The 22,045-nt window shown below is 50.1% G+C and overlaps 1 protein-coding gene across 3 annotated transcripts in view; it reads left to right on the top strand.

Annotated features, from left to right (window-relative positions):
- Positions 1 to 17,748: 17,748 nt before the first annotated feature.
- LOC116952277 (uncharacterized) overlaps positions 17,749 to 22,045 on the top strand; it is an 80,136-nt gene continuing 75,839 nt past the window's right edge. For 2 of the 3 annotated variants that reach the window (XM_032971480.2, XM_032971479.2), the window contains exon 1: positions 17,749 to 18,260. In XM_032971480.2, coding sequence (XP_032827371.1) covers positions 17,972 to 18,260 — 289 coding nt within the window. In that variant the 5' untranslated portion in view covers positions 17,749 to 17,971. Of the gene's footprint in view, positions 18,261 to 19,394; positions 19,521 to 22,045 lie in introns of all 3 variants that reach the window. The other variant, XM_076074133.1, reaches the window with a different exon arrangement.

Below are 22,045 nucleotides of genomic sequence, written 5' to 3'. Positions count from 1 at the left end.
TTTTGTCGGGGTCCGTCGCTATCCCCGATTCGCTGACCACGTGACCAAGGTATCGCACCGACTTTTGCAGGAAATGACATTTCTGTGGCTTGAACTTAAAGTCGGCCGCCCTCATTTTAATGAAAACCACTCGCAGCCGCTGCAGGTGCTCCTCAAACGTTTGTGCAAAAACAATAACATCATCAAGGTAGATGAGACACAAATCCCACTGGAGCCCTGCTAAAACTAATTCTATCAGCCGTTGGCACGTGGCCGGACTGGAATGTAGCCCCATGGGGAGGCGGTTGAACTCAAACAAGCCCTGGGGGGTACGAAACGCCGTTTTTGGCTTGGAACTATCGTCTAACGGCAACTGCCAAAAGCCAGAAAGTTAGTCGAGGGTGGAAAAAAATCGGGCCCCTGACAAGGCATCCAGGGAGTCATCCATACTTGGTAACATAAGCAACCGAGACTTTGTTCAACTTCCTAAAGTCCACGCAGAACCTCAAGGTGCCATCCTGATTTTTGACGAGGACAATAGGAGCCCCCCACGGACTAGTTGAAGGGGCAATGATGTCTGCAGCTAGCATTTCCTCGACCGCGGTGCGAACGTGCTCCTTCTCAGCAGGGCTCAACCTATAGAGGTTCTGTCGAATGGGGGCCACATTTCCCGTGTCAATGTGGTGGTGGACCAATGACGTGCGGCCAATGTCGTATTTGTGTTTGCTAAACACGTCCGCAAACTCTAGAAGAAGCGCCCGCAACGCAGACCTTTGGACAGCTGACAAGTGATGGCTTTCCTCACAGAGCGCATCCAGCCATGCTCCGTCATTATCACCCCCTGTCTCGGTAGCCGCGATAACCCGCGGGGGCTCATCCCCCCGACATCGGTTTCCGCGGGCGATGCATGGGCCAGTACTGACATCGGTTTCCGCGGGCGATGCATGGGCCAGTACTGTGCCTGCGTGTATGACAGTGGGCTTCAGACCAGTATTAATAATCTGAATGAACGGCTGCTGGTCATGTCTGACAATGGTTTGGGCTCCCACCAACGCAAGTCCCCGGCGCACTGTATTGGACGGACTCAACAGGACACCTCCCTTGGCGGCCTCCCAATTGAGTTCCCGCTTGAGACGCAAGGGCACGAGCATTTGCGCTCCAGGGGGAATCCGAACCGTATCCCACACGAGCGCCGGAACCACCGCGTTTACACTTCCCAATCGAGTGGGGGAGGGCAAAAAGGCCATCCTACGGCCGGACAGAAATTCCAGGCACCCCTGGTCGACAAGGATTTTTAGGGGCATTTTGCCAAGGAAGTCCTTACCGAGCAAGCAGGTAATGGCCAATGATTTAGAGACCAGCACAGGCCCGGTTAATTGAATATCGCCAATGGCAACGGTAGCCAACACTTGGCCCACAATACCCAAGGAACCCCCATTTGCTGCAAAACACGGGACATCAACTGGACGGAGGTTAGCCAATTTAGCGGGCAAGCATTAAAAAAAATGGTTTCAAATATAATGGTAGCGGATGCTCCCGTATCAACCAGCATCCGCACCTCCATCCCTTGCAACGATCCGATAACGGCCAACGAAGCCGCGGCCGCCGCCACAATACGTTCGCCCAACTCCGACCACTGAGCAGGTCGTAATGGCCACCCGTCCGCCGCTGATTCACGACATATGCGGCCCCCTGTGCGAGCTGACGGCCCTCCCCCCCGCGAGTGGCGATCAATGTTCGTCATGGATGCGTGATGTGAATGTGAGGGCCAGGTGTGAGGTGCAGCCCAACTCGCCTGTGAGCCCTGCGGCCCGGAGGAGGGACGCCCCGAAGACGCCGGCGTCCGGGATGTACTCCCAGGATCGGTGCGGCACCCCTTGGAGATGTGGCCCGGATTGCCACACTTGAAGCACACGACAGGGGGACGTCGCAGGCTTGGATGAGGCCCCCGTCTACTGATGACGATCGTCCCTCCGTCCCGGACGGTTCTTCCTCCAGCCGCCCTCATTGAGCGATGCAAAGGCATGAGAGGGCTCCCCCTCATCGTCTGACCCCTCCTTAGCCAGACCCGCACACGCCACTTCCTTCGCCCTGCGCTTGCCAATGAGGTGAGTCTGAATAGACCTCGCGACCCGCAGCGACGTCAAGTCATCATTGTCGGTGATTGGAAGTGCGACATCGAGCTCCTGGGCCAACCCTAGCATGCGGTCCAAAACTAAGGCATCCAACCCCTCCTTGTCTATTCTAGGGTAAACTGCCTGCGCAAGCGTAATAAGAGTGGTGCGAAAAACAAGAGGTGTTTCGGAATCCTCACGTCGCTGGGCCGCAAACTTGTGACGCATACTAGACGGTGGATCGAAAACCCCTGCCATCTGCCGAAGAACTTGAGCTAACGTCCGACGATCTTCAGCTGGGATGGAGTAAAAAGCACCTAGGGCAGTATCATCCAACACTGTAGGAAGTGCCCGTAGCACTGCACCCTCTGTCCACCCCACCAGCTCGGACGTAGCCATGAAGCGGCGACTAAAGGCAACCCAATCACCACCCTTCGAGACGAATTCCTTAATTAAGGGAAGGTGTCGCTTTAGCTCGGGATCCTCCCCGAGAATTTCTGGCTGGACGCCCGAAATGGCGGGGATTTCTTCCCGCGCACCGCTCAAAATGGCGGCCGCTTGAGTGGGCTGCATCTCCCGCGCTTCCCGCCGTTGGGATGCATCGGCGACTGGATCCTCACCTCGTGGCCCGTCCACGCCAAACCGGTCGGCCGGCTCATCCAGGTCCATCTCCGCCACCAACACTGCCGCAGCAGACAGCAGATCGGCCAAGCGCTGGCCGCGCGCTCGTCTGTCTCTCCCTGCTGCCAGCGGAGTGGTGAGGTCTCGAGCGAGGTCCTGCTCCATAGGGGCCCTCCCCTCGCGGTCCATCGCCAGGCCCGCCTCTCACTTCATCACCATTAGCTGGTGATGAAGAGGGGAGCTTTTGCAGACTGTTTGCTTCGTGTATACATCGTAGCCTATGTAGCACCTAGCAAAATAATTTTCACGACACCAGATGTAGTGCGTGTCTGATGAGGCACACACTGGGATAGGAGGCACCACACTTTATTTACCTTAACAGCAACGGCTACAACAAGGCTACTCTAGACCCCAACGAGATAGAGAGAGAGGATTTCTCATACCCGGAGCCTTAACACTATCGGCTCCCGCTTCCCCCGGCGTGACCATACTCCATCCGTTCCCCACACCAACTCACGCACCGTCCGAAGGCCTCTTCCCTTTCCCTTCCCCGAGCGTGGCCCCACCCCGCCTCTTGCCACGTCACTTCCCCTGACTCTCCCGATGGCACCCGAGCCAGCGTGACAGGCCCCTCGAGTGTCCATCGGCAGGTAAGTGCAGGTAAGGGAGTGCGTCTCCTCACAACAGTCACACACTAGGGACGCCATTTATGTCCCAAAACATGTGTCTTTGTGTCTATGCATAAATACATGTCGGTATGTAAATATGCATGTGTAGCTGTTCGTGCGCTGCGCTACCAATCCGGCGGCCTCAGTTCGATTCCTACTCCCGGGTCACCGGTTCTGTGCATCCCCTAAGTCGACTCAGACTCGATTGACGACCTGGTGCAGTGTGAAAACATCACCACCAGGGAGACAAAGGCGGCCGGGCGTGCTGCTGACCACGCTCACCCGATCGTGTGCCGTTTCAGACTTCATAGTTGCCCGCGAACAGCACTTGCCCAAAAAGTATGTTAAGGCTATACAGAGGATATTTGTGTGGGGGCCGGCGTCCACCCCACCGCCCTCGCTGGGCAGGTGGGGCGCGACGTCCGCCCCTTCCACTCCCTCCTCCACTCCCTCCTCCACCGCGTCGATCGGCCTCCGCCGGGTCCCTGCCGGGCCGCCGCCAACTGGATGACCGGCCCCCCTGCGTTAGTGCCCCCTCTGAGGGACATAGCTAAATCGCTGGCTCACCGCCGCACGGTGTTATTCCACACACGCACGGCGGCGGCGGGCGCCCGCGCGCCCCTGCTGGCGATCAGATTCTAATATGCGTCCGCACTAAGACTGACGCTAAATGGCTGCGCGAACACGCACGCGCACCTGCGGGTGGTTATATGCTAATATGCGCACGCCCCTCAGTTAACACTACAGCGGCTGCGCGAACACATGCACGCTTGCAGGTGGTTATATCCTACCCCGCGCCCGCACTAAGACTCACGCTAAGTGGCTGTGCGAACGCGCGCGCTCCTGCGGGTTATTATATTCTAACATGCGCACGCCCGCACAGCTGACGCTACAGCAGCTGTGCAAATGCGCGCACCTGCAGGCGATTACCGAGGCTCTGTGTTAATGTTTATTCACGGCGCAAACCCTGCACTGCCCGGAGGGAATATTTTGCGAGCAGAGCCTAGCCTACTGCTACCCAAGTCCGCAAACACTCACATGCCCTATCATGTACCTCGCAGCTGTATTCAAGGCATCGCACAGACGCTGTGAGATTCGGAGGGAGGATGACGAAAAAACCTTGCTTATCACTGCCTCGTAGCAGCACTCGCTGGTATCACGAGGATACTGCGAGCGGCTCGACGAGGCAGGACGGCAGGGGGGGTCTTGGCGACCAAGCTGTTGAAGAGGAGAACTGACCTGAACCGTGTCTGGCTCCCCTTTTTATCCACTGGGTAAAAAAAAAGAAACATCCTGGGATATATCCTGCGCAGCCAACCTGTGATTTTCTAACGTTTTTATGCCCTTATATGGAGCGTTGCGTTACGTTATTTTTCGGACCATTGTCTCTGTGCCCGTACTCATTAATCCCTGACTGAGCCGGTTTAATCTGGGAGGGCGTCGGGCTGATGAATATACACCCGGTTAGTGTGTACTTGGTCAGTGGCGCTAGGATCCCCCCGTCCTCATCGTCTGCTCTACTTGCTTAATATTTCACCCCAGCCCTCTCCCCGATGTCGTGCGTGACTCATTGGAGCTGGCCCGGTCAACCTGTGTGCGCCCATACAATTTTAACCCAACTTAGGGGCGCCACAATGTGATTTGTTCTGGGGGCGTCGGCCAATCTCCTGGCACTGGGAAACAGCGGGACTTCCCACATAGGGGCCCTTCGGATGAAAACCCATTGTGCCAGGCGATCCCCCACCAGGACACTACGTTTGTGTGTGTGCTGCGTGTGTGCATGTCCTCAGGGGGGGGAATCGGCAGAGTTGCTCCGCGGTCGTAGCACCACATTTGTCTTTGTCTATTAGGCTGTTTGTGTGGAAATGTATGTGCCCATGCGGATATTTATATACAGTACTCGATGTGTCTATATTATCTGTTGGTGCCCTGTCCTCATTTTTAACATCTGATAGCTCTGCGGGCTCACGCGATAATGCGTCGCCTTTCAATGTATATTTGATCCACTTATCTCACTTGAAGCTGAGATGCGTGGGACTCCCATCCATCACATTACTCGCGGCTGGCTATCCACTGGCAGGGGGAGAGAAATTGGAAGTTGACAAACCTAGTCAAATTTAGAGAGCAGCAGGGGGAGAGAAATTGGAAGTTTGAGAAAACAGACGGAGTAAACTTTGAAATGTAATGCAACACAGAGAGTCGGCTAACACAACAGTTAACACTTTACCTGGTTGATTACGTTCTTCCAAAGATTGCAAAATTTTAAGTCAAGTGTGAGTTGTGTGGAAATCCTCCCCGTAGAGGTGGTTCAAACTTGATTTGAAGCTTTCGTGACTGCAGGAATTACTCTTTGGTTCTTTTGGTAAAGTCAGGTAGAAAGAAAAGAAAAAACAGAATACGTTTCGATTGCAACACAAGCAACCGTCATCAGGTGTGAATGAATGTAAGCTTAGAGAGAGACACATATGCAGAGAGACAAACACAGACACGGAGAGAGACACATACACAGAGAGACACAGAGAGAGAGACAAACACACAGAGAGACAGAGACACGTAGATAGACACACAAGCAGAGAGAGACACACACTGAGACACACAGAAACAACGACTTTGTATCTCGACATCTCCCGACACCAGTTGTCATGATTCTCGGACAACTTCTGTCTTTCTTCTTTATTTAATAGGGTGCGTCGCGCAGATAACGTACTCTCATATCCTACAGTACTTAGTTATGACTAGCATACAGGGCTAGAATAACAACAGATACTTGAGCTAGGATAACAACAGATACTTGGGCTAGGATAACAACAGATACTTGAGCTAGGACAGCACCCAAGCAGAGACAGTCCATCCCGATCCCAGGGCAGCCTTGAGCTCTCTCAGCCTCTGCCTTATATTCCGCCCAGCGTGGCCTCGCCCCGTCTCAGCGACCCGAGTTCGATTCCCACTCACGGCCACCAACACCAGTGACAATTATCTGAATCTGTCCTGGGCCTCCCCTAGGTCGACTCAGCCTCAAATCAGTGCCTTGTGCGGTGTGTAAACATCGCCACAAGGGAGACAAAAGCGTCCGGGCGTGGTGCTGGCCATCCATCCGCTCATGTGCCATGTCTGCCTAGCAGCACTTGCCCCAACAGTCTAAGGCTATGACGATGGGATCTTTGTCTTTATCTTGCATGTATTTGGTGTGTACTCGACATGTGATTCCGATTTTAGGATGAATCCGCACATGTGGATTCACGAACCCACTGTCTCATTGATGTATCTTCTATGACATTTCTTCGAGTCTACTCGTATGTCCTCCGCCTCTCATCGGATTTGCAAGCATTGTCATATCGTCACGTTTCTTTGCGCACATTTCCTTTCACATACCATTTTGTTTGTGAAGGTTCATGTTTACGACTCATATGGCAACACCAGGTGGTATCCGTTAGGAGTTTAGATACATGCGTTCAGATAACTTGTCTGCTATACATCTCCACGGAATACGCCACTTCATTAAGCTATCATTTGTGGGCAGGTCGCTTCTAAAAAAGAGCTGTATAGCCTTACCTGGTAAAATAAAATTAAAAACACTTTGTTGAAGTAAAGATGAAGTTGTGGCCCTGCAAATTCTTTCTCACGGCACTGCTGGTGGAAGTGCTTTTACTCGAATGAGCTCTTTTCGAAGAGCAATTGGCCTACTACTGCCCAGACTTCTTGGAAGAGGGTGGGAGCACCCACACTTTACCCCACCGCGCACGATCTGCAGACTAATGAACACATTCTACTGCTGGTTGGATATAGATGGCAGGGAAATTGAAAAATAATAAACGTTCCATTGTTCTAACTGCCGCCCCGGGAGTTCGGACCAAACCGGTGATTTTTGTATTGTTATTCCAGTGTGCTATGGCAGCACCCCCAAGTATTTAAATGTATATAAACATATATATGTTATTACATTGTCCTCTAAAGCACGTGGTAGAGACGTCTGCTTTCAATAAAACTTAAGCAGCAGTTACAACTTTAAGTAATATATATATTTACCTCGAATAATGAATCACTCTAAACACTTAATTTGATTTGCCGGTACTTAAAACATACCATACAATCTTAGCCTCTACCCACTCCCACTTATTTTTCATATAATTTTGTTTGAAGTCTTTAATATACCTATTCTGCACAAAAAAGGGAGGGGGGAGCGGTGGTGTCATGGTTAGCGCACCACGCTACGAAACTGCCGACCTGTGTTCGATTCCTGGCCAACGGCTAACATCAGTGGCAATCGATTAATATCTTGCCCATCTGTTCTTGTCCTGTCCCCCCTACCCCCTTCCTTGCACAACTTCACAAACCCGCACTGTACCAGCATGGTGAAGTATGGTCAAACAGCTCAGGATGAGGAGTGACTGACCCCGCAGACACGGCATAGGTAAAAGTGTTCAGAACTCACCACAAACGTTTATGTTCGAGTGAATTTACGCAAGTACCAAAAACAAACTTATTTTTGTTGTTCCCTCCTCCAGGCCTCCCTTTCCCCGATCCAAGAAAATATTTTCACATGAACTGGGAGCAATGATTAGGGAAAGAAAATTGTTGCGCTGTAGTTAACGGCGCTCTGTGCAAAGCTAACATTCGCTCTGATGTTGTGTAGATAGTGGCAAATAGCTGCAATAAAGGCGATCCTACCGCGAGATAACACCGCACATTTTTTGGTTTATTTAACACAAAAGGACTTAGTGAGGGCCGAGTGGTCAGAGGTCTCAGTTGTGAATTTCCACCGCTTGCGACATAACGTGGCTCACAAGATAGAATAATGATGCAGTCTGTCGCAAGTGGTAACAATGTCTCCCTTTACAAGACATAACCCTTACAAACCAACCCTGGCTTAGCCATCCCAGATGACTTTCTTGCAGCTTGTCTGAGATGAGGAATGCGCCACCACCACCACTCTTAATCTTCTTCATGTCTGTCCCGATCCAGTCCTGTAATCCATGAGATTCATCTCTGCATCCAGGACTTCCGTGAAGCACTTCAGAACATTTCTGAGAGGATCCGTCTGTGAGTGGGAGGAAACCGGAGCTTCTGGGAAAACCACAGCACAATCTAGCACTTGTAATGATCTCCTCTCGACAGAATTGGTATGGGCCAAGGACTCTGTCTGTTACCAGATTGACGATTTTATTCACGAGGTAAGATTGCTTACGAATTATTGTGAATCAAGGTCAAGATTAAATTCCACATAAATCCTGTTTTTTTAGCATTGTGCTGAAAGTAGTGGCCACTCAGTGGCTCCAGAGGTGACGTAAATTCCATACATGAGACCGAATCACCCTATAATATATACACACCCCACACCGAGAACACATGAGAACTGCGAGGTTTTCAGTAGGTAGCACAGCAATGGGTTTGGTCCCCAGATAGATTTGGTCCACTCATCCATGCAGAGCTTGTAGGTGTTATCTCCTCGTATGCTCACGTGGTGGGCATTCTCTGACATCTCAATGGGATACACGGGACATCTATAGGTGGTACTCGAGATATCTCTAGGAGGTATGCGAGGCATCTCTAGAATTAGGTAAAAATCTGTCAGCTTACATAGAGACACACAGACTTTCACAGAGACCGTATGGACTTAGGCCGAGTTGGGATTCTGTAGAGGTCACGTGAGTTGATGGTCTTAGACTAATTACCATCATATCAAATTGTTGTTTGTACTTAATTTGGATATATTGCAGCTCTTCATTCATTCGTTCGTTTCTCAATCCGTTTGTCCTGATGAGGGTCGCGGTGGCAGCATGTTGAGTAAGGTGGTCCATACCTCCCTTTCCATGGCGACAGACTGAAGCTATTCCTGGGGAATTCCCAGGCCAGCCGAGCAACATTGTCCTGCCAGCATGTCCTGGGCCGGCCCCGGGGTCTTCGCCTAGTGGAACGTGCCCGGTGGAGTTCCAAGGGGAGTCTATCGGGGGGGGCATCCTTATAAGGTGCCCGAACCACCTCAACTGGCTCCTCTCAATCCAGAGCAGCAGCGGCTCGACTCTGAGGCTCTCCCGGATTACCGAGCTCCTCACCCAATCATGGAGAGTGAGCCCGGAAACCCTGCAGAGAAACCTAATTTCGGCCCCTTATCCCCGTGATGTCATCCTTTCGGTCATTACCCAAAGCCCATGACCATAGGTGAGGATGGGAATGTAGATCGACCTGTAAATCGAAAGCTTTTTTCGAGACCTCAGCTCCCGCTTCACAACCATGGAATGGTACAGTGCCCGCAACACTGCGGACGCTGCAACCGATCCGTCAGCCAATCTCCCACTCCGACTTACCATCACTCGCGAAAGAGACCCCGAGGTACTTAAACTCCTCCACGAAGGGCACCTGTTCCCCCCTCACCTGGAGAGAACAATCCACCGTCTCCCGGGAGTGAACCATGACCTGCCATTTGGAGGTGCTGATCCTCATCCCAGCCGCTTCACACATCAAACCGTTGAAGGGCATGCTGGAGATTACAGACTGACGAGGCAAAGAGGACAACGTCATCTGCAAAAAGCAGCGATGCCACCTCCATGCCCCCGTACTGGATACTCTCCATACCTTGGCTGGGCCTTGATATCCTGTGCATGAAAATGACAAACAGGAGTGGAGACAAGATGCACCCTTGAATACAGATGCAACGCTCACTCCGGGAATAGAGAGACCGGATAGCACACAAAAGCGGCACTGGTTTTTCATACTCCTGCAGCATATCCCACACATTGTGGGGAACACGGCCATATGCTTTCCCCAAGTCTAGAAAATAGAGGTAGATTAGAGAAGCATACTCCCATGACCCCTCAAATATCTGCGAGAGGGAATAGAGCTGGTCTATTATTCCATAACCATAACGGAATCCACATTGTTCCTCCAGAATATGAGGCTTGACCACTAAGCAGAGCCTTCTCTCCAGCACTTTAGCATAGGCTTTACCTGGGCCGCTGAGGAGTGTGATTCCTCTGTAGTTGTGGTCCCCTTTTTAAAAAATGGGAACCAGGACCCCAGTTTGCCAGTCCGAAGGTACTGTACCCGCCTTCCATGCAACACTGAAGAGGCATATTAACTACAACTCCTGCACTGTCCAGCGCTTTAAATAACTCTGGGCTGAATCTCGTCTATCCCAGCAGCTTTGCCACTACGAAGCCCCTCGACCGCCGCAACTTCAGCAACCGTGATGGATCCAACATCCCCAGCTGTTTCCAGGGCTGCCTCCTGAAAGGAGGGCATGTCCACCAGGTTGAGGAGCTCCTCAAAGTGTTCCTTCCACCTTTCGACTATCTTCCAAGTTGAGGTCAATGTTACGCCACTCTTACTGAAAACAGCCTGGGCTACGTCCCATCTACCCCTCCTAAGGTGTTGCATGCTTTGCCAGAACATCTTTGAGGCTGCCCGATAGTCGCTCTCCATGGCCTCTCCAAACTCCTCCCATACCCGGGCTTTCGCTTCAGCGCCTGCTGCAGCTGCCACCTCTTGGCAAGCTGGTACCTCTCAATCGAATCGGGAGACCTTTTTCCGAGCATCCCTCACCACTGGTGTCCACCAGTGGGTCCTAGGGCTAGGGTTGCTACCATGATAGGCACCAACTGCCTTCAGGTCACAGCTTTTTGTAGCTGCATCCACAATCGAGGTGCTGAACATTATCCACTTGGCCTCAATGTCCACGACCTACCCTCAAGTGTAAGAGACGTTTTCCCGGAGGTGGAAGTTGAAATCTTTCTACACTGGGTTTTCCGCCAGACATTCCCAGAACCCCCCCCCCCCCCCCCCACACACTATTTGTTTGGGTCTTCCACGTCTATCTGGTCGATGCGTTGGATCCAACTTCCCACCAGAGGGTGATCAGTTGACAGCTCTGCCCCCTCTTCACCCGAGTTTCCAGAACATTACTGCCTTAGATCCGATGATACAACTGTAGTGGAGTAGAAGATACACATGGGTAAATTGGCCATATACAGTACATACAAACAGTGTGGGTCATATAAGGTTGGGCAGGTGGTGAAGTCACGGGTGGCGTAAGCAAGCCAAAGTAATTAAGGGAGTCAAGGCACGAGGGCTGTGATTGGTCGAGAGGCTGTTAGCGTTAAGTGGTGGCGTCACGAAGTCTGGGCCGTTGGACAGGTGCGAGCTGGCGGGGAAAATGCCAGCGAGGCACGTGGCAATTAATTAAGGCTGATTGGAAAGGGGATAAAACGCTAGGTGATTTGGACGGCGGGGAGTTGTTGCGAGAAGTGGAGACAGCAGCGGGTAGAGAGAGATGCGAAGAGGGGAGCCGGCAAGTGTTAGTGAGAAATAGATTGAGAGCCGAACCCAGAGGACAATAAATAGCGATAGCGAGAGTTAGCGTTAGCAGAGTGGAAGTTACGGTATAGGTAGGTACAGGGAGAGTTAGCGATAGATAAGTCACTGTGTGTGAAGAGATAGATAAGTCACTGTGTGTGAAGAGATAGACAAGTCACTGTGTGTGAAGAGATAGACAAGTCACTGTGTGTGAAGAGATAGACGAGTCACTGTGTGTGAAGAGATAGACAAGTCACTGCGTGTGAAGAGATAGACGAGTCACTGTGTGTGAGGAGATAGAGATAGAACCACTGTGTGTGCGGAGAGTGAAGAAGAGACTGTGTGGGGAGACAAGGAGTATGAGCGGACGTTGCTGAGGGGAATTCGAGTGTTCGAGTTGGCAGAGCGCGGAGAGGAGAAATTATAGTGTGTGTGTGTGCGGAACGATGGAAATAAAAGTGACGGTGGAAGAAAGGCGATTGTCGTCCGAGTGAATCCAAGGCACTACAACTATAAAGTGAATAATTCACTTCGGCCCAAGGTGCTCTGGTACCAAGTACACTTATGAGCATCCTTGTGTTCGAACATGGTGCTTGCTATTGACATTCCATGATTAGCACATAATTCCAATAATATCTCACCGTTTAGGTTCAGCTCAGGGAGGCCATTCTTCTCAATCACACCTCTCCAGGTATCTGCATCGTTTCCCACATCAGCATTGAAGTCGCCCAGTAAGTAAGACTATGGAGTCGGTAGGCGGCAACCTGTTTAGCACTGCACCCACCATATCCAAGAAGGCCGAATATTCTTAACTGCTATTTGGTGCATAAGCACAGACAAAATTCAGAGTTTCTTTTCTGAGACCCAAAGTCTCATTAAGGCGACCCTCTCATCCACTGGGACAAACTCCATCCAAACAGTACCCAGCTGGGGGCTTGTGAGTATCTCCATACCCGCCTGGGACCTCTCACCAGGGGTTACTCTGGAATAGGAGAGAGACCACCCCTGATCGAGAAATTTGTTTCCAGTGCCAATGCTGTGTAGAGGTGAGACCAACTATATTTAGTCGGTTCCATTCCACCTCCTCCACCAGCTCTGGCTCCTTCCCCCCCAGTGACGTGACATTCCACGTCCCAGTAGCTAGTGTCCATCACCAAGGTCCAGTCCATCTGAGACCATCCCTCTCCCTGCCATACTAGCATCGCACCCGCCCCTCACCCTTCATCCTGCGGATGGTGGGCCCACAGGACGGTGCCACGTAACTATTACGGGCTGGGCCCAACCGGGTTACGTGGGTCACCCGGTCACCATGCGCTTTCCGGCGAACACCACCCCCAGGCCTGGCTCCTTGTCCAGGCGAGGTTCTCTGATTCTGGTACCTTGTAACGATTCATGAGGGGCTTACACATTCCAGCTTTGTGAATTAAAAATATCGGGTTGACGGTGATGAGCCAATCTCATAGCAGAGTGTGATGGTGGAAAGCAGAGTCGATTCTGTGCATTGTCCTGCGCGTTTTCCGAATTGATTCTTCATCCCAGGACTTGAAGCCGATAGCACTGGTGAAATTATCATCACCAATGGCCCTGATTGATTCACTGCTTGATGAAGGCATCTCCATTTTGGAATCCTTTACCAATCTGTAGCGATGTAAATGGGCTGTGTACACCTGTAGAGGCAGACACAGTCCAGCAGGGGCAGTCGCTATATCCCGAGCCCCAGAGCAGGAGGGGGCTGTGGGGTGTTCTAGGATCCCCCGGGACCCCTCCAAATAGGAGGGGGCTGCGGGGTGTGCTGGGATTCCCCGGAGGCCCCTCTGGAACTCTCTGGAAGGTAGGCGGAGTTAGGGCTGACGCACCAGTGCTCTGTCTAAAAACCGGACCCCTGGAAGGGTCCGGGGCCAGTCCAAGACAGAAGCAAGAAGAAGCATCGGTCGGAGTATAAAAATGTTCAATGCACCTTTAAGATCAGCACGCTAAATCAAAATACAGATAATACTTTGCAGTGTCATCCGGAGTGAAATATTTTATTTTACGCCAATGAATAGCAGTGGCAGCTAGGGGTGTACAACTCCTCGAGAGCAGTTTTGAGAGAAGATCTCATTGGTAGTGATTCAAGTTGGAGTTTATTGGCAATAGCATTCCAGACTCTGGGGGCATCAATAGCAAAGGCCCTTCCTCCAATTTTTGTACGGCAATAGGGAATGTGAAGCTGGTAAATGAGCGAAGACCTGAGGTCAAATTTGTTCCTTGAAACAGAGAGGAGATCCAGCAGGTTGTCTGCGGATTTTTTTGTAAGTACATTGTGAATAAATAAGATCTGGTGCACAAGCCGTCGCACATTAAGAGATGTTAAGTTTGACCCAATGTAGAGATCACAGTGGTGAGTCCTATATGGGCAGTTCAATGTAAATCTTAAGGCCGAGTGATGGATGGAATCAAGCTTTTTCAGTACAGTACTTGGGGCTGATTTATACACGATGTCACAGTAGTCAAGTAGAGGCAGTATGGTAGCTTTTATCAATTCCAAACGGAACATTGGGGGGAAACAGTACTTGTGTCGATACAGAAAACCAATTTTTATTTGTCTTTTTACCAATATAATCAATGTGATCTTCAAAATTCAGTTTTGAATCCAGGATGACCCCAATATACTTGTAGATCTTGACTTGCTCTATTTGACAATTATTTAAGGCATGTAATTGGGGAAAAATAGCTTCCTGCTTTAGTCCTGGTGAGAAGCATAGCATCTTGATTTTGGAGGTATTCAGGACTAGTTTAAGAGCAACTAGCTGATGTTGTAGTTTGTTGAAATCACCCTGTAGCTTAGCAATCACATCATTCGGAGAGCGGCCAGCAGTAATCAGTATTGTGTCATCTGCAAAAAGATTTACCCTGGAATGATCCAGGTCAGCGCCCAAGTCATTGACATAAAGAGAGAACAAAAGGGGGCCGAGGATGGAACCCTGTGGAACCCCTTTTGTTATCTTAACACTGTTTGACCTCCAACCATCTGTGAATACCGTTTGGGTGCGAGAAAAGAGGTAATTTTGTAACCATTTTACTGCGTTTTCGGAAAAACCGAGGCAACTTAGTTTACTAAGCAGGGTGTTGTGGTCTACTGTATCAAAAGCTTTGGACAGGTCTAGAAAAAGACAGGAACAGTACTACTTATTATCAAGGCTACTGTAAATGTGATTCAGAGAGTCTAATGCAGCAGATGTGGTGCTGTATTTTTTTCGGAACCCAGATTGTTTTAGATGTAGCAGATTGTTGGTGGACAGGAAACAGGAAACTGCTAATTTGGTAGGTCAATAATTTTTCAAAAATTGAGATAGGTCGATAGTTATTTGGATCATCTTCAGGGCCCCCTTTGTGAAGTGGACGGACATAGGAATGTTTCCATTCTAGAGGAACTATATCCCTAGTCCCAGAGCAGGAGGGGGCTGTGGGGTGTTCTAGGATCCCCCGGGACCCCTCCCAATAGGAGGGGGCTGCGGGGTGTCCTGGGATCCCCTAGGGCCCCCTCTGGAACGCTCTGGAAGGTAGGCAGAGTCAGGGCTGACGCACCAGTGCTGTGTATAAAACCCGGACCCATGGAAGGGTCTGGGGCCAGTCCAAGACAGAAGCAAGAAGACCAGCTAGATAGGCCCTGGGACCTCTAGCCCCGCTGCCCTTGTAAGGGCCGGGACTCTGTGTGGCTCAGTTGCGAGACCCTGGGAACCCCCGGCCCGACGTCCTTGTGAGGGTCGGGTCCGAGTGGGCCAGTGGTCGGAACCCGCACCCTGGCTAGGTCAGGTTAGAGTAGCCTCCCCTAGGCACCCGTAGCCGGAGGACCCAGAGTAGTGGTCCCGTGTTAGGGCACGTTAGCCCGGAGGCAATACCTCCCCAGGCAGTGGGTATAGAAGGGCCGTTGCCCTGAGTGAGCTGGGGCTGTATTCCTGAGTATTGTGAATAAAAGTGTTGCCTTCAAGATCAGTCTACGACGTCTCCAGAACTCAATACACTACAAATCGATTGACGAACACAAGGCATTCTTAATAGCGTTTTTTGTGGGTTAGATCGCGTAAATATATAGACTAGCTGTACTACCCGGCTTCACCCGAGACTTGGATTCAGCATGCCCGCCGCCTTTGTCTCCCCAGTGGCGATGTTCACACAGCAGAGCAGTTACTCGTTTGATGCTGAGTCGACCTAGGGGAGGCCCAGGACCGGTAAAAATAATCGTCATCGGTGGTGGCCGTGAGCGGGAATCAAACTCGGGTCGCCGGGTTCGTAGTGCAGCACGCTCACCACTACACTACAATGCGTTATGCTTCCACATGCGTGGGTCACGTGACAGATTTGACGTCACAGCTCACTGCCGTGCAAAAAAAATACGCATTATTGAGCTCCCGCCCCCCCCCCCAAAAAAAATACTAAAGTGTATTTTCATAATTTTTGCATGGTGTACAGTCTGGAAAGTACCCACATGGCAAATTTCAAGTTTGTTGCATGTCGGGAAATACGCTAAACATTTTGAACAGATTTCGATTTGGTTGCGAAAGCCTACGTGTTAAACAAGGCATTTTCCCATGCCATGTCGGTCATGGGAGGGGGGGGGTTCTGATTGAACACATTTAACCACCCTGATAATGGGGAAACAAGGCAAACTCATCATATCCCGTTATTGTGGGTTAACTTGAAAGTTCACATTTAAGCTCAAACTACTGGTATTTCTTTTAATTTGTCTCCCTCTTATGGCTAATAGCAGGAGTGCATGTGCGGCTTCCTGACCAAGAAGACAATTCGAGGCGCAATACGAAAGGGAAATGCACCTTGATTGATCGGCTAACGTCAGTGGCAAGTGATGTCTGAATCGATCCTGAAACCCCACCCTCAACTCACCACCTGCATCAATTCGTTCTGAGCAGCGCGAAGTGTGGTCAAGCGATTCCCAGTGACGGACACACGGCAAAGGGAGAGTCCCTCCATCCAGCAGTGGACAAAAATGCGTAACAATTATGTAACATATTAAAGTGCAATGATTCTCTCCGCCGCTGCTTGCAAATAACTTCTGCCTGAGGGTTGCAAGTCGACGACGAATGTTGCGTTTAAGAATCAGTAATAAATCAGTGTTGAACACTCTCGTGGTGTATGGTGGCTCAGTAACATTGGACGTGCCGCGGCTTCGACAAGGCCGCAAATCTTGCACTGCCGTGAGCATATCAAATGCACAAACTAAACGGAACGCATTCGTCAATACGACCGCTTGAACGTACATTGTTATTTTATTTATTTAAAAGGCAGCATTATTTATGGATATGCAAACAAAGACCCCCCCATTTAGCCTTAACTGTTGGGGCAACTGCTGTTTGCGAGTGTATCTATGAAGGCCGCAACGGCACACGAAGGGTTGGTGGGTGGCCAGCAACCGTACCTGGGCCGCCTTTGCCTCCCCAGTGGCGATAGTTTACGCACCACTCATTTAAGGCAGAGTCCACCCACGGGACGCCAAGGAGGGCCGGTTGAGACCATCGTGGCCACTGCCGTTGGTGGCAAGCGAGCGGGAATCTAAGGCGGGTGGCCGGGGTGCGTGGCGTGCAGGCTCGGCCACACCGCCTCCATCGCTAGGGGGCAGCGAGGCGGGCAGCGGCCACGTGATTTTTTTTGCACATTTTTATACGCGGCATAAACAAATGGTGCTTTTTTCTGGAAGATGTTATTGTTTTTGTCGGGGATGTTTAAATTTGCGTACAGTAAATTTTAAATGTGTCTTGTAATTGTAATTGTTTGTTGCGGTTGCACCCGAATCAAGAGCCGAATGGCTCACAGGGTTATTCCAAAATGAACTGAAAACGGGCCGCCATGTTGGCCAGGGAAGCTCCACGGCCTTCGTCGTGGAGACGGCGCGCCGCAATGACGTCACGTCGCCTCCAAACCCGACCCGTCCGATGGGCGCGCGCTCGCCGTCCCCCGAAACTCCGTAAATAAATCCCGCACAAAAATGGCGGCAGGTGGCGGCAGCTGCGACGGCCAGGCGGGCTGGGTGGGGAGTGGTGGGGGGCATGGTCTGGGGGGGGGCGTGGTCTGGGGGGGGGAGTGGTCTGGGGGAGTCCTCGTCGCGTGCGGTGGTAGAGGGTCAAGGGGAGAGACGGCGCGAGAGTGTCGCGTCGAAGAGTCGGTGCACAACTCGACATTTTACGTGCAGGCGCGGCGAGCGGCCGAAGCTACACTACCCCTGCGCCCCCCCGCCCTCGCTAAAGGTAGCCCAATAGTAAAATCAATGAGGCGGCTATCTTAACAACAACAACGAGGTGCACGATGTCGAAAGCGTCCTCGTCCGCCACGGCCACCGTTACTGGCAGGGCCATTTTCAATGCAGAGAAACAAAATGTCCACCGAAACCACGGCGGCGCTGGCTCATCTTCGACTTGGCTTCCCTCTGCTGCTGCTGCTGCTTCCTCTGCTGTTGCGTCTGCTGCTGCTGCTGCCGCTGCGGTTGACGCTAGCGGGAAGCCCGCGGACAAACAGAAACAACAAGAGAGGTTCCTTTCACTTCCCTCCCTCACCCGGTTCCAGATTCCCAAGAAGTCCAAGGAAAGGAACGGAGGTACAGTACTTGTTTACATTGTTAATTTGTACAGCTACAGTACTGCATACAAATACGGGTCATTCTCTGTACACTGCTGGATGCGAGTCTCATGGGAGATGTTTAAACGTTCCTGACCATATTTCATGATGTTGGATCCGTACAAGTTGGTGAAGGGGAACATCCCAGTGCTAGGCTGATGTAACGCGCCACTGATGTTAGCCGTGGCCGGGAGTCGAACTTAGGGGCCAGGTTGTGCCAATCATTTTCGCCACGGCTCTACCTTGAAGATAATGGCGTGGCCGGAGGCCATCAAACAAGAAGTGGATTTAACATGGCTGGTGCTTGGATGTTTATGATGCCCTTATGCCAGGCCAATGAAGCAGGCGTAGGGCATTATAATGGATTGTTTTTGCATCGAGTGAGTGTCATTGAGCGTGTTTACTGATTGAGGAGGCTCGTGAAAGGCGCTACTGTTGCAGTTGGGAGGCAGTCGCCCTCCAGCAACAACGCAGGATAACGGAGCGACGCTCACAACAAAGAGCTGAGGGCGTCGGTCGACTAACGCCGCTGCAAGTTTGCGAAGTGGGAAATACATACAGGTGGTGCATCTCTACCAACCAGCTCGATCAACCTATAGCACCTGGGTCTCTGCCCTGTGACCTTCCAGCCCAGCAGCGAGGAATGGCCTTCCATACTTCACGTGGCCTCAAGGTGCACCTAGCCTGGCACAATCGCTGTGGTTACGTCATCGTCACTTAGTGGCGAACTGTGGTTGTTACTTGATATGTTTATGTACAGAGCTTTCTGTCAAGCCACTGCTTGATGGATGATCAGAATTTGTATTTATCCTGGGGGATTCATTTGAGCTATGAACCGCTTGTTCACAGATTCCCGGTAGGGGCGGCTAAGCAAGTTACAACAACAAATAATACAAAAAACACGCCGTGCGATTCGTGAGGGTTGTTTGACCATTCTTGACGCTGGTCAATGCAGGTTTGTGTAGGCGAGGAGCATATATATGTGAGTACAGTGTAGGGACATGGCACAACAATGAATGTTGCTGCAATCGATGCCTTCTTGCTGCCTACCACGCAGGCCCACGCAGGAGCCTACAACAACCATCCACTGTGCACTTTGGTCGCGTCTCACTAGGCTATGAACACGGAGGACCTGAGTTCCATTCCCGGCCAACGGCTAACATCGGTGGCGAGTGATAATTATCTGAGCCGGTTCTGGGCCTCGCCTTCACCTCTCACTGACCTGCGTGGTGAAATACTGGTAAAAAAAATAAAACCCACCTTCACCTTACAGCGCGTGGAGGCCTTTATCCAACAGTGGATTCAAAGACGGCTTGTACAGTACAGCTAATTAACACAACCGGAGAATTGTTTGCGTTTAATGCGCACATTAGGCATGCGGTACATGCTGCCTTATCACGAGTTTAAGACTTTGTTTAAAACGTAAAAGACTCAAAATTTATGCTGTGGCATAACTGCACTTGAAGGGTGTCCGTAACCCAAGTATGATGCGACAACGATTTTAATGTCATACGTAAACTCATGAATGGGCTCCCTTATTTTATCTGGCGCACTTTTGCCAAGGACAATCATAATAAATTTCGATTTAAAGCTTTCGTGACTGCAATGATTCATCTTCTTTGGTTCTTTCGGTAAAGTCACGTAGAATGAGAATAAAATAATAAATTGATAAAATAAAATAACACAATAATATTCTCACGACGTTTCGGCCACAACACCTGATGAAGGCCGCTTGTGTTGTGGCCGAAACGTCGTGAGAATATTGTGTTATTTTATTTTATCAATTTATTATTTTATTCTCATTCTACGTGACTTTACCGAAAGAACCAAAGAAGACAATCATAATAATTCAGCAGATTTTGTTTAACAGGCCTGACCCTGCTGATGAGACCCAGAAGGTCTAAAACGTTCGGAAGTTGGTTTGCTTAAATGCTGCTTGGTAAATTGGTCTGGAATGTCAAGAGGCTGACAGGCTGAAACTTATTTTTACACGCTTTTATTTAACTCGCTCTATCTGTTGTTATTGTCGTTGTATCCTCAAATCTTGCAACTCAATTTTTGCCCACTTCCCAATGTGGTATCGACTGCAAACTTGGTATACATTTGTCATACTGATGACAATACTATATTCTATCATTAATAAAAAAACACATTTTAAAACATTATTTTTATATGTTATGTTTCGGATTGGGTCTAATTGCCCACGGTAAACTGACGTTGGCTGTAAATCACCACGGTCCCTTATGTTATGGCAATCTGCGGGCCACTTCCTGGAGTCGTGGAGTTCTTCCATTACTAGTACGGTACATTTCATTAAAACGTGTTTACATTTTTTAAAAATATTACTTATTATGTGGAGACAATGGAGTTAAGTTGAATGGGCATATTCATTAACTGTCCATTGGTCCACCCATGCAGCATATGTATGTTGGATTTCTTTCGCACTGTACGTAGCCAAACGTAAATAAGTCAATCACAGTCAGGCAGGTCCACCTGTGGTGGGGTAAAGTGTGGGTGCTTCATACTCTTTGGTTCTATTCGGTAAAGTCATGTAGGTAAAAAATAAAAAAAAATCACGACGTTTCGGCCACAACACAAGCGGCCTTCATCAGGTGAAGGGATCAGGCTATCTCGAGGACAGCGCTGGAGTGAAACACAGCCACGCTCAGACCGCGACCTTTAAGCTGTGTGCGAGGAAACAAGGTGCCTTGACAAAGGAATTAGCATAAAAATTAGCATTTGATTGGCCGACTTAGCATAGAGGTGGTGTACATGCGGGTGCACATGCCGGTTGGCGCGGGGGGGGGGGGGGGGAGTTTACCTATTGATGGTGTGAAAAGGGAATTTAAGAGCTGCGAAAGTTTGGGGTACCACTATTTGAAAAATATACTGTACCATTGAAAATTAGTTTAATGTTTGGTTTGATTTAGAACATCTTTCCAATGGTTGCTTAATTTGAAACCATCTTCTCGGTTGAAATTGTGTCTGTGTTTGTAGATCTGAATTGCCTCGTGAACAAATCTCTGATAAAAACCCGTGGGTTTGCAAAGAACCTTGGTTTCGGAGAAAATTATATCGTGATCACCCACAGCGTTGTAACAATGATCAGCTACGGCAGAAGAATTCGTTTTGCCGTGTTTCAAATCTGATTTGTGCTCGCGAATTCGGTCAGAGACATGTCGCTTTGTCTCCCCGATATAGCAATCACCGCAGGTACAACTCAATTTGTAAACCCGGGGGTACTGTAAGTCAGGAATGACATCCTTCACGGATGGGATCAGATCACGAATTTTGTGTACTGTATTGAACCGGACCTGGATCTTGTGTTTGTTTCGAATTTTGGAAATCTTTTTAGTAACGCCTGCTATATATGGTAGTGTGATGGTTTTGACCGGAGTATCAAGTGGTTGTTTCTGTATGGAGGGAGAAACAGCTTGGCGGATGATACGGTCAGAGTATCCATTCCTTTTGAGGGCCAGGTGTACATGTTTTAATTCACTGGTCAGGTGGTGTTGGTCCGAAATGCAATGACCCCTATGGTATAAAGTTTTGATGAGATAATTCTTTTGGGCTGGGTGGTGGTGGGAATCAGGTTTCAAGTAGGAATCTGTGTGGGTGGGTTTCCTGTAGACAGAATGCCCCAATGAGCCATCAGGTCTCCTCTCAAACAGAACATCTAAGAAAGGTAGCTTGCCATCTTTCTCCACTTCCATGGTGATTTTGATGGCGGGATGTCTGGAATTTATGTGGTGTAGGAAAAGGTTC

Source organism: Petromyzon marinus, chromosome 46 (assembly GCF_048934315.1).
Source record: "Petromyzon marinus isolate PM22_M1 ecotype Great Lakes invasive population chromosome 46, UKy_Petmar_22M1.pri1.0, whole genome shotgun sequence".
NCBI classification, from domain to species: Eukaryota; Metazoa; Chordata; class Hyperoartia; order Petromyzontiformes; family Petromyzontidae; genus Petromyzon; species Petromyzon marinus.
The sequence above is the reverse complement of the archived record's forward strand: the minus strand, read 5'-3'. Positions and strand labels throughout refer to the sequence as shown.